Source organism: Ursus arctos, unplaced genomic scaffold (assembly GCF_023065955.2).
Source record: "Ursus arctos isolate Adak ecotype North America unplaced genomic scaffold, UrsArc2.0 scaffold_7, whole genome shotgun sequence".
In the NCBI taxonomy this organism is placed as follows: Eukaryota; Metazoa; Chordata; class Mammalia; order Carnivora; family Ursidae; genus Ursus; species Ursus arctos.
The window spans coordinates 9,293,462-9,306,370 of NW_026623089.1; the positions used below are offsets into that span (position 1 = coordinate 9,293,462).

Here is a 12,909-nt window from a genome sequence, read left to right on the forward strand (position 1 = left end):
CTCAAATGCTCGCCCTGAGGAGCCTGAGTGGTATTCTTGGGCTGAAGCACAAGGTCAGGTAAAATCCCATCTCTTCCAGAAAGTTCTTCCCCTTTCTTCTTGGAAAGGGCTGATCTACTATATGTTTTCCTTGCCACCTTCACCATATCTACACATGAGACCTTCCAGAGTTCCTTCCAAGCAAAGGCAGCTCTAAAGACTACCCTTCATGGGGTAAATTCTTTCAATTCTGTCATGATCGAAAATGAAGGTTGAGGGTTTTACTGTCACACCCAGAGAGGCATCCCAAAATGCGCTAGAAAAGAAATTGGTAAAGAGAGATGAGACTGGCTTTTATTTCAAAATTACAGATACAGGTTACAATGTTAATCTTTGAAGCCCACAAGTGCAGAAAACACCAGGTCTACACAACTTGAGTGCCACAAAGTCTCATCATGGAAGAGGAGTCAGTGACACAAAATTCTTCCGTCTTTACCAAATTCATTCCGCTTGTTTGAGACAGAGATAGTGGGAGAACTCCTGAGATCACTTTTTAGAAAATCTATCCAAATTTAGAAAAGATTTAAGCTTGCAATTCAGCTAGAAAGGAAAGAAATTCAGCTAGAAAAGGTGTGTAAAAGCCAGAGGGGGTAAGGTTATTCCAGAAGTACTTATCAAAGTCCTTGTTGGAATAAGCTGCAACTCTGGTCCTAAGCTTCCCAACAGCCAAAGCAAAAAGGGAAACAATCACGATCAGTTACATAATTCATAAAACCCAGCAGGTTTGGGGGGACAAAAAAGGCCACTCCACGGATGAGCAGGTGTCTTGTGACTGACGTTCTCGACATACTCTGTCCCGTGGGTCCTCTGCCAAGAGACGGTGACTATGGTGGACAACAACCCTTCCACACTCAACGCCACGGGGCTGCTCAGTGAGCGGAGCAGCAGCTACCCGGCTCCCTCCGGCAACAAGGAACACCAGAAAGCGAACAACTTCCCAGAGGATATATTTCGAGCTGCCCCATCCCTCCGAGAGCGTCTCCAAGCATCCATGGTGCCACAGCATCAAAGTTATAGAAGAGGAAGCAAAGGTCAGCCTGAGGGGGGTGTCCGGCAACGAAGAAGCCACTTAGAGACTCGGTCCTCCCCTCAAATAGGGAAGGAAGCCCTTCTTGGCTTCCAAAGTCGCCGCCAGTTGTCTCTCGACGACTGTCAGGGCAAATACACAATGCCTCCGACTGCAAAGGGAGCTAAAACCTGGCAGAACACGCAGGACACCGTGAAGTCAGGGAATGGGACTCTCCAGAAATCGTGACAGATGGCCATCTGTGAGCCACTGAAGAGGAGAAGCTCGGGAGGAGTTAGAAGAAGGCAGTTTCGAGGACGGAACGTCAAGATCAAGGAGCTGAGAGGAGCCCTGCAGAAAACTGTTGAGGTCCCTGTGGATTTATGGTGAAGGGACTCAGATGGGAGGTGAGGGATACACAACCCTGACAATCGGGCAGAAAAATTGAGCCAGACTTCTTTGTTCGTTCTTTTTTTTTTTTTTTAAAGATTTTATTTATTTATTGGACAGAGATAGAGACAGCCAGCGAGAGAGGGAACACAAGCAGGGGGAGTGGGAGAGGAAGAAGCAGGCTCATAGCGGAGGAGCCTGATGTGGGGCTCGATCCCATAACACCGGGATCACGCCCTGAGCCGAAGGCAGACGCTTAACCACTGTGCCACCCAGGTGCCCCTCTTTGTTCGTTCTAAATATTAGCATATGGGGGCGCCTGGGTGGCTCAGTCGTTAAGCGTCTGCCTTCGGCTCAGGGCGTGATCCCGGCGTTCTGGGATCGAGCCCCACATGGGGCTCCTCTGCTGGGAGCCTGCTTCTTCCTCTCCCACTCCCCCTGCTGTGTTCCCTCTCTCGCTGGCTGTCTCTCTCTCTATTAAATAAATAAAATCTTTAAAAATAAATAAATAAATAAATAAATAAATAATTAGCATATGGTTATCCTGAAAGCCTACATGTTGTTAAATATAAAACTCACCGTTTTCAAAACTCTTCATTTCTTTTTTCAAGGTAAAGTCGCGCAGTTAAACCCTTTCCGTGCTATTACCATAAAACTTTGACTTATTAAGCGGATTCATTTTTGAGTGGTCTATCTCAGGTAATAATTGTCTTTTTCCAGACCTGTTCCTCCAACGACTTTCATAAGCTAGGTTTAAGGTCATAGGCAAAAACTGGGTGGCCCAAGGTGGACATTGGCTAAATAAAACTCTGACCTCCAACATTCAAGCTCGAAACTTAAAGTCAAGCTTCCCTCAAACCGGGGAAGAGAGAAACAAGTAACGCGCCCGCACCAGACGCCGGTCTTTCAGACCAAGAACATAACCAGTGTCATCCCCCTTTCTTCTTGGAGAAATATTTCCAAGAACAGAAAATTCCATAAGCACTGTTCAGTGCGTGTTAAGAGAGCTGACATACTGTACTTAGAGTGAATGCTGATGTGTTAATCCACCGAGTTCCTCTAGAGCTTAAGCTGACTGGTTCCAGAGGCTACTTGGTACCAGGAAAAAGAGATCTTTTACGAAAACATCCAGGTGTAGACAGAGATGGGATCTCCCCGCTGCCAGAATCAGGAGCAGGGCTGGTTTCCGAAGCCAGATGGGAGAAACAGGTAGAGAACTTCAGGTCCCACCGCAAACAGGGGAGAGGGTTCCTCCCCGTGGCTCCAAAGACGCCGTTCAGAGTGACAGTGCTTCCAGTGAAGAAAATGCGAACGAGCACATTCAGAAGCTCTGGCTGTCGTGCTCCTTGCCTCACTGTAAACGGACAGCGGGTCCTCACGAAGTCCCTACCCGGGCAGCAGCCCCCTCACGAGGCAGATGGCCAGCTGGTCTGGGGGCATCACTTTCCATGCCTGAACAGCAGGGACACAGAGCCTGACGTGGGGCTGCCCTAATTGTGGGCGGCACACTGAAAGCCAGAAGCTGAGGACCAGAGCTGTTGACTCAAGGCTCCAGGATAGAACAGAAATCCAGAACGGCTGGGCCAGAAATAGCATCCATGAGCACCTACTGATGGCATTAGCATAACGTCTGTGGAGAGAGTGAACGAGCGTGCGTGTGTGTGTGTGTGCGTGTGGGTGTGCGTGTGGGTACACCCATGCGTGTGTGCACAGATGTGCATACGTGCACAGATGTGCGTGTGTTCGTGTGTGCATTACCAAGCCCTAAAAATATTTCCCTTTTTATAAGCATCCCAGGGGGCTGTCTAGTCATTGCTGGAAGCAATTAGCCTGTAACTGTGTCTGAAGATAAGGGATTACTCTTCCTAAATACTCAGATTTTTAGGAATTGATTTGTCCACATGGAGACAATCTTGCCGTGACAACAGACTGACCCAATTCCCGCCTCATCCCGCTGACTTGAAGGAAACGTGGGAGAGGCACCGCCAGCTTTCCTAGCAGCTTTCAGAGGCTGATCACTGATTCCATTTTGACGCAGAGTAAGTGCATGGCACATTTACATGGTTTTGCATCTCGTTAAGTTATGAATCCAGAAAAAGAAGGGCTCCTGCTTTGTGATGGCCCAGCCTGGGAACGTGCCTCAGATCCCCAACATGGCGGGGGGGGGGGGGGCTCCTTTGTTTCTGGGAGGTCAAGATCTCTCTCCAGAAGGGCCCGCTCTGACCCCTTCATCCTAGGGTAGCAGCCCCCCAGCAACCAGTATCCCCTTAAGGAACAAGTCTGGGCAAGGTGGGCTCCTGGGGGGCTCAGACTGCACCCCCCATCTGCCCCATGGAATGCCCAATGCTTAGCCCAGAGCCTGGCACATGGGAGGCTCTTGACCGCTATGTGGACAAAGGGCTGGATGGACATCCCTCGGGTGTGGGGGGGGCGGACAGACCTGTAATTAGGGACACACAGGAGAGAGGCCAAAACTAAAATTCTTTCCAACTGAGGCCAGAGCTTAAGGAGAATCCCTGAAGCAATCCAAGGTCTTCCCCCGCTGTCACATGCGAGGCCCAGAGCCATGCCCTCCAGCTTCCCTGACAAGTCTTGCTTTCTGTCTGTGGGATTTGGGGGCGGGGGGAGGGGATGGCTGGGTGCCCAGGAATGAGGTTTGAATTAAACTCTCTTCCTCATTCACCTAATTCAGAAAGATTAATGGATAATAAGGGAAATCGCGCATTTACCTCAATCCTTAAACTGACCCAAAGAAGTTACCAAGCCCCTCTGGCCCTCAGCGTTCTCATTTGTGCAATAAAAATAAATAGGACCTTCCCACCAACATGGATATTGCGAGGTTTAAACGAAGTAACAGGTGAGCAGCGCTCCGTACAGCCGTGCCCGGCGTCCAGCAAGCGCTCAGTACACGTTAGCTGTGATGCAGCTGTGGCCATTTCGTGGAGAAGCAAGAAGTCACTCTGTCCTGGGGAGAACTCAGTGTCCCTGCCCCGCTGACTCTCACAGCAGCCCCGGGACACCAAGTCCGGAGCTCCTCATTCCCCAGGCCGACTTCCTGGAGGAGGAGTCTGCTGAGACCCTCAACCCAAATGGTTCCCACCACAGCTTTGCTCTAGGAGCTTGCGACCTCAGGCAAGGTCCTCACCTCACTGGGCCTCGGTTTGCCTGCCTTTAAAATGGGGCCAATAAAAATGGGGAGGGAGGGGAGCCCCATTGTCTAAACTTGAGAAAGGCCGCACGACCATATGGTTTGCAAAGGCACTAGGCAATGATGCTCAATGAGATGGATTTTTAAAGTCAGGAGCAGGGGTACTTATTGGGGGCACAAAGTGGGCAAGTCATCCTCGAAGAGCCGTCCTTTGCCTTTTAGCCAGGAGATAAAGGGCTGGGACTGCATGCTGGGTGGAACCCCATGGGGGATTACACCCCTCCCCTCCTGAGCCCCAGCTTTAGGCAGCACGGCACGGGGAGGAAAGGCTGCTGCCAAGCCCAGGGTCCTGGGGGACTTGTCCTGGGAGCCCTCCCACCCCAGAATCACAGCACAGCCCAGGAATCCCCGCCCTTGCAGAGTCCCCTCATAAGAGTGTGGCCCCCCTCTGTGGGGGTCACTACTGTACCCCAGCACCATCCTCAGAGGCCGGCACAGAGCAGAAGCTCAACAGACATTCACGAGTGAAGGAAGGAAGGGAGGAATGCAAGCCATGAAGACAGAGTCAGATCCTCCCCATCCCCACATCCACCACCCACATTTGGGCCACCATCACCTCCCACCTGGACCACGGTGACAAACTCCAGTGGCCCGGTGACTGCCGGCCTCTCCTCACCACCCATCCTCCCCTTGGCCACCGGAGATTTTCCGCACAACTCAACTGAGTCCTGATTCTCCCCTGCTTTAAAGGGGAGACGATCCTCCTTGCACATTGTGGGGCCCAGTGAACTCCGGGGACCCTGGCCGCAGGCCCCTCCAAATCGGACTGCCACCTGCCCCACTTGCCACTCTCTGCCGCTAACCTCACCGCTCTGCCCCCGACCACCCACGTTCCCCCCGCCCCAATGGGTCCGGGCCTGTCCTGACCTGCTGCCGAAATCTGCTGGGCCTCTCCACCTCCCACCAAGCCGTGGCTCCTGTGCCTCCCCCTCCGAAGGACCTCTGCCTTCTTCACCCCCGGAGCCTCCCCGACTGCTCCAGGCAGAGTAGGCTCTCTTCTGGCTCTTCTGTTCTCAACTCTGTGGGAGACTTTCCACGCTGTATTATTGCTGTGTCTGTCTCCGGCTCCTTTCCCCCAGCGCTCGCAGCACCGCTGGATGTCAGTGGAGAGCCGACATTGATGAAATGCCTCCTGTCTGCCAAGCGCTGGGCTACATTCTTCACGTACCTCTTCTACTCCTCACAGTTACCTCCCGGACATGGGGACTACTAGCCTCATTCTAAAGATTTTGGTAAACTAAAGCTCAGAGAGGTCAAGTAACTTGTCTAAGGTCACACAGCTCCTAAGTGGGCCAGAAGCAAGTCTCTCCAGTTTGACGTTCCTCCCCCTGCACCACCTCACACATGGGATTTGGCACAGAATCAACCCAGGACGTGTGTGCTGAGCGGGCGGATGGACAAATGGGCAGACGTATAGATGGAAACAGAGCAGAAGACCACACTACATGATCCACTTAGGCTCAGAGCACCTGTCACCTTCCTGCAGCTGTCACATCAGGCCTGTGACTTCATCTTCATCATGAGCCTGAGTATAAGAGAAGCTAATTTGCGGAAAAGGCAGCAGAACTTGCCAAAAAGGCAGGGAGGGGCCCTGAGGCAGGCATGTTCTGGTGAGAAGCCCTTCTCCCACCCTCCCTCCCTGGGGCCTTGTCTTGGTCTGTGGGTCTATTTTTCCACTTCCCCTTGGGCGATCCACGACCAGGCCTGCTGCTGGCAATCCCTCTCTTCCTACCTCCAGCCGGGTCTGGGGGCTCCAAGGCATACACTGGGCCTGGAAGCAAATCAGCCACTTAAAGTGCAAAAATCTGAGTTATAACATGGCAGCCAACATAATATGGGGCCAAGGGCATTACCAGGATTGGAGGGGGAGCTCCCAGACCTCCTGCTGCCCTGAAACCTTCCACCCTCCGGAAGCTAAGCTGGGCACCCCCAGCCACACCCTCCCTGGCTCTCACAGCTCCCCTGTGCCATCAGCTCCCCATGTCAGGTCGGACTCCCTTCCAGGCTGCTCGAGGGGTGCTGGGACTCCAGTCCAGCTGGGGTCACCAAGCTGAAGATCTGCAGTTTCTCCCAGTGTGCTCCAGAGAAGCCCCACCCGGCTGCCCGCTCTCCTTCCCAGAAGAAGGGAAAGGAAGGTCATGGCTAGGGGCCTTGGTCCCGCCTCTCCACACCTGCTCTGCCCAGACCGAGGTGGCCACCCTCTACTGACTGCACTGGTGAAGTACCAGCCAGCGACGTGGAGCCTCCGGACGCACCCGCCCAGCTGCCCAAACACCGGCTCCCATTCACGAGACCAACCAGCAGCCAGAAGCCCCAGGTCACGTGGCCTATGCCTGTCCCGCCAGGTGGGTGACACTCTACAGCACATCTGGGCCCAGGCTGCCCTCTAAGAAGTGGTCTTTCAGGCACGGGAATGCATGTAATGACATGTGGCTCATATGACTAAGGAACAAGCCAGATTAGACTCGAGTCTGCTCAGCACAGTACCTTGCTGGCAGACAGCATCGGCATCTTGAAAACAGAGGAGGGTCCTGACCCCACCTACAAAATTAACCAGGGAGCTGCGAGCTGGCAGACGCAGCAGCTCTGAGTGCAAGAACGTGCAGCATTTTTCAAGGGGGTCACGTCTCTAACCTGGGGGGAAGAGGGTACCAGCCAGGGTGGGGCCGGGGAGACGTGCACTGCCTCTTCTGCCAGGAAAATCTCTCCAGTCCGGGACAAGTGTGGAGAGAGAGATGGGAGCAATTTAGAGCTGCCCAATGCGGTCAGGGTCTGGGGGATATCTCACCAGAAGCCCTGGTGAGCAAAGGCCACCTGCCTGCCCCCACCCCGGGCTACGGTTCGGGGGTGTTGCGCCCTGGGCCTCCTCCAGCGTGGAACCACTTCCTTCTGGCAAGAAGCTCCTTCTCCCATCTCATTTCCTCCAGGTCTATCCAGGAAGCCCTTGGCCAGGCCTCCAAGTTACCCATCCCTTCAAGACAGTGGTCCCCAGCAGGCCGACTGGCAGGTCAGCTCTGGACAGGGACATTGTTTGCTCAGGTTCACACCCACCTGGCCCATGTGCCAACACACCAGGCTCTTTGCCACAAGCCTCCAGAGGGTCCAAAAACACATGGTCATCTGTGGCAGCCTTGGCAGGAGTGAGGGCTTTCGACCCGCATCACTAGAGAATTCTTTATCATGACTCCCTGCCTGGCTTCAGCCTCCTTGAGCTCAATGCATCGCTGCCTGATGTTTTCCAGACCACCTTCATAGGCCAGGGTGTCTGCTGGGCATGGAGGCTGTGGAAGGGCAGGGCTGGAGGCGAAGAGAAGGCCAGAAGCCTGGCCACCGCAACGGACAGTGTCCCTCCCAGGACAAGCTCTTTGCTTTAGGCAGGGTTGGACATGAAGCTCTCTCTCCTCCCCATGGCCTCTCTCAAAGTCACATCTGTTCTCCCAAAGGCTTATATCCTAATGATTACCAGCGGGGATGGGGGAAGGGGAGGGGTGTGAAAACTCCCGGAGAAAAGCCATTTGCACTGGAAATGTGGGGTTGTGTCATCGTTTCCACAGCAGCCATTAGAGGCAGAAGGAGGCAGCAGGAAGTCACCCAGCATGCCTGCAAGAACAGAACATCTGTCGGTTCCGTAATAAGATGTGCCCCAGGTCTTGCTGCCCTGCCACTCCCTTCCAAGCCCAAACAGGGGAAGGCAAAACCGCAGAGGTGGGGGGGCCGGGCCACGCCTGTGTGTGGTGAAAACACACAGAAGGCGCTCCCGGCTCCGACAAGAGAAGCCCAGCCGGAAATGGGAACGGATGCAGGATGCACCTCCAGCCCGTGAGACCAGTAAGGACCTCAGACTCTGGCCCAGGCTCGAGCAACAACAACTTCCATTTCAGCAGAATGAAATTTCCACTGGTGCGTTTTTGAAATTAATTTGAAAACCTCCAGGGACCCACCAGAGGGGAAGAGACAAGTTTTCTCTGGCTCGGTGGACCTAGGCCACAGCCCCGCAGCTAAAGCAGCCGGAGAGCGAGCGAACCTGGCGGCAGCCTGCAGGTGCAACAGAGGGCGGGGTCAGGCCGCAGACCCACAGCCACACCCAGTCCTGTCCTGGCCCACTGGGTGGGACCTGGAGCCTCAGGACGGCGGGGGCGGAGGGGGGGCTGGTCAGTCCTGAAATCAGTCCTGCCCTGCCACGCAGCTCGAGAGAGAGCCTTTAAAAATGAGAATCTGATTGTATCTCTATCGGGCCTCGGGCCTTCTGGACCCTCTCAAAGTAAAGCCCTAGGAGCCAGTAGTCCAATGGCCAAAGCTAAGACGAGGTGGGCAAAAAATTAAAAAGTAAAAAAAATAAAGTAGTATTATCTTATGACCCAAAGTATAAAATAGATAACCACGAGTCCATCTTAATAGAAATAAATGAAGGAACAAGTGGGGACCATGGTCCCCCAAGGAAGAGGGATTCTGCCAGCAGGCAGCCTTCAGACAGCAGCGGCGGCTTCAGACCTTGCCTGGGTCTCCAGCCTGCCGGCCGCCCCTGCACACATTAGACCTGCCGTCTCCGTAGTCACGTGAGCCAAGTCCTTAACATAAATTTCTCGGTCTATATGTATATATACATCCTACTGGTTCTGTGTCTCCGGAGATCCCTGATAATCCGTTTGCTCACTCAGGGTATCCCACTGCTATGTGGACACTTGCCCGCAAGGGTAAACGTCAAACCAGCCACAAATGACCACTCGGGGCATCACTGATCCAAACTGTCAACACCTTGCTGGTGTCGTCCCCAGCGCAGCTCACGTCTGTGCCCCCCAGGCCCCTCCTCTCCAGGGGCAGCAACCATGGAGGAAAGCTTTACACAATACCTGCTTAAGTCCTTGGGCAGACCCTGGTGGGAGAGAACAGAAGCTTCTACTCCATCACCAGCTGGGGCAGGAAGCAAAGACACATGTTCAGAGGCTCGGGGAACGAGAGCGGCACGGGTGGCAGCTGGGAAGGTGCTGGGGACACAAAGGGAGAATTATTCCCAGGGGAACTCGGCTCATTAATGGCACATTCATCAGGCCCCCTCACCCCACCCAATCCACCCAGACACGTGGAATGGGCTATTTAGAGACCCAGCATGCTGCTTCCCGCCATCCCCGCCCTGTTCCCTGGGGCCTTTGCTTTGACACAGAGAAGGCACCCTCCAATGCAGCCCCCCCCCGCCCCCCCCCCCCCAGCCAGGCATGAATGCCTCCTGTGTTAGGCTCCAGCAGAACTTGGCCTCTCTTTGATGGAGGCAGAGTGGTTGCTCAGGACACTCTGTAAATTGTCTTCTTTGATTTTGGGGAGCAGACTTTTGTATGACCATTTCTAATACTTTTTTATAAGCAATGAACTCTGAATTGAAAACCATAGCACAGCTTTGCAAACTCCCCAGGATACACCCCCCAAATCCGAGGCTGGGAAAAGCCACAGCCACAAGGCTGACGGTAACCAAGGAGGCTGCATCAGGGACAGGGGGGGACCCCTTAGGTGGGGAGGCAGGGGTTGCACAGAGATCTACGGGAGAGCGAGGTCCCACATTCAGTGGGTGAGTGCCCCCTGCTGGACATCCAGGGAAATGGCTGGCTTGCTGGGAGGCCCCGTGGGAAGGGGGACTTGGGTAGGAAGGACAGCCAACCACAGACACGCTCTCAAGCAAAGAGCTCAAAACAGGTTTGATTTTCTCCTTTGGCAAAAAGCAAGGCTATCAATGCCGTCCACAGGCGGAAGCCTGGGAACAGTCTTCAGGGTGGGTTGGCCCTCCCAGCCTCTCTCCAGCTGTCCACACTGCAGCCCACAGGGGAGCTGGCAGGGCCGAAGGCGGCCCATATGGTATTACGTGACTCAGCACCAAGAGCTGAAACCAGGCCTGAGGTCGAAGCCAGGGTCGCAGGTTTCCCAGCCTCTGCAGAGGACTCATTTCTTCCCTCTGGGAGGAAGCACCTGCCGGGAGCCCCCAGGCTGCGGAAACGCAGGACACTTGGGTGTCAGTGTCAATAATGTTCTGCTAATGTCCACCTCCTCCAACACCACCTACGTGGTCGGCTTCCCGGCCCGCAGGGCAGCTGCCATGGGCACCCCACACTCAACACACTGGAAGAAGTCACACTCTTGCCCCAAATCCCTGTCGCTGCTTAGAAGGGACTGCAGGGCCCAGCCTCGCCTCACCCCCAGTTCCGCCGCCCTGGCCCTCACCTGCTCCGCTCCCGCCACGCGGGCCTCCCCCAGTGCCCACACCGCGAGCTGCCCGCCCTGCCTCCTGGGCTCGCAGCCCCCCAGCCTCGCCAGGCCGGCAACTCCTCAGCCTCCACACCAAGCCTCAGCATGGGCATCATGAATCAACAGCCACAGAAACAGCAGCAGCTCAGCCACCGGGGAGCTCAGTGCCACGTGCACTGTCCTGGGCGCCTCGGGGTGGGTGCCCGGTCCCGCATGCCCAGCGCCAAGCACGTTATATATATGACCTCAAAGAAGCCTCACGACAACAGTTAGAGGCAAATGTCACCATCCCCGCATTACAGAGAAGGACACTGAAGCTCAGAGAGCTGAGGTCACTGAGGCAAGGTCATGGAGCCAGCATCCCGACATCCAGCCAGCACCCCCCGCCCCGCAGTGAGCCCTCAATAAACAGACAGAGGGAGAACTGGGGTGTCCCAGCTGGTTGTGACCAAGCCGGGGGTCAGGAGCAGAGGCAGAGCTGGAACTCACGTTGCCTTTTTCCCTGAACCCCGCAGAAATGAGGAGAAAAACAGAGACCGGAGAGTAAAGGCCATGGGTAAGCCCGGAGCAAGGCCGACCCACAGGTGAACAAAAACGACAGGGAGCGCATGGCCAGAACCCGGCAAAAGCACCAAGGGCGTTTCCAGGAGGGACACCTCGCCTGTTCAAGCTGATTTCTAACAACCGGACGGTGGCTGAAAGAGTATATCTTATAAAGAAATGACTCAAAAAGAAGAATGCAAACTATTGGGGGCTTTTTAAGTTCCTTAGCCTTTTTCACACTTCGGAAGCTTACTTTCTTTCATGTTCCTAAGCCGTGAACAGGCCGCTGACCAACTCAAACTACACGTCTAAAATTGAGTTTCCCAAAGAAATCCTGCTGCCCGTGCTCCCTCGGTGCCTGCCTCAAGATTTTATTCGACGTCATGCAAGCTGAAGAAAGATATTTGGTGTGGCTCTGCTACTTTCGGGGGTACTCACCAAAGTGCAAGGAGAGATTTCTGTCTTTGAAAACCCTGGCAGAGGGGAGGGGAGACACAGCCTGGAATCTGTGGCCTCAGAGCAAAGCCAAACCCACAGGGCGATGCCCAGCGACAGTCACACTCCACTGATGAGGATGCCCACAGGTGACAGATTTGCCTCCCCCTCCCAGAACACAGTGTGTATGGGGGGTGTCCTCTCAGCTCTGCAGCCCCTGCCAGCCTGGAGGCCGTGGCGTCTGCTCCCTCCACCCTCCCTTCTGCTGGCCCCACCGCAGGGCCACACCCATCCTGCCCTGGGCTCTCAGGACTCAAGGTACCAAACAAGTGACTCAACTGCTCTGTTAGGAATGAAGCCCCCACTCCCTCCCGGCCTCCAGCCTGCGGCTAGCCCATCCCCAGGGGCCAAGGAGGTCAGGCCCCCGACAGGGAAGGGCCCGGTGACTCAGACCAGCACCAGAAGCTGGGACTGTCCTCGCCTCTCCATGGCCCCTTCCTGCTGAGTCACCTCCTTCTCCTTCCGGAACCTCTCTGTCCCACCTCTCTCTGCTGGTGAGGGCCACCACCTCTGTGAGGAGGGCACCCGCATATCCTGCCCTACCCGCCTCTCCTGTCCCCTCACATCAACCCTCACGGTCACCAGGATAACCCCACTCGAGTTCTGATAAGGTCCTTGCCATGCCTGAAACTTTCCGCAGCCTTAGGAATCCAGGCGAGAAAACTCCCTGGCCTCCCACACCGGCTCCTGTGACCCCGTCTCTGTCCTTGTCGCCTCCCAGGCTTGTCCTCTTCCTCTCCCTGCTCTAACCCCACCAAGCCAGTCCCTTGATGCTCCTGGCAGCTTCTTGCTTCTGCGCCTGGGCTCACGCAGATGCTGCCCCCGCGTGCCTACCTCTCCCAGGCCACCCCATCGTCATCCGGAGGCCTCACCCAAACAAGGGGGTCCACCCCAGGTGGGGGTAACCATGCCACCTGCATGGCCAGGTTGGGCTGGGCCCCAAGCTCTGAGCACCCTGTTTTCTGCTAGGGTGTCCTTCTCCCCTACTAAAGTCTCA

The 12,909-nt window shown here is 55.1% G+C and overlaps 1 protein-coding gene across 28 annotated transcripts in view; it reads right to left on the bottom strand.

Annotated features, from left to right (window-relative positions):
* The window catches only part of TACC2 (transforming acidic coiled-coil containing protein 2), a 200,287-nt gene that overhangs the window by 77,700 nt on the left and 109,678 nt on the right, over window positions 1-12,909 (bottom strand). For 17 of the 28 annotated variants that reach the window (XM_057308275.1, XM_057308271.1, XM_057308274.1 and 14 more), the window contains one exon: window positions 9,494-9,628. The exons of the other annotated variants lie outside the window; for them this stretch is intronic. In XM_057308275.1, the coding sequence (XP_057164258.1) occupies window positions 9,494-9,628 (135 nt within the window). The remainder of the gene's footprint in view (window positions 1-9,493; window positions 9,629-12,909) is intronic. 28 annotated transcript variants of the gene reach the window in all.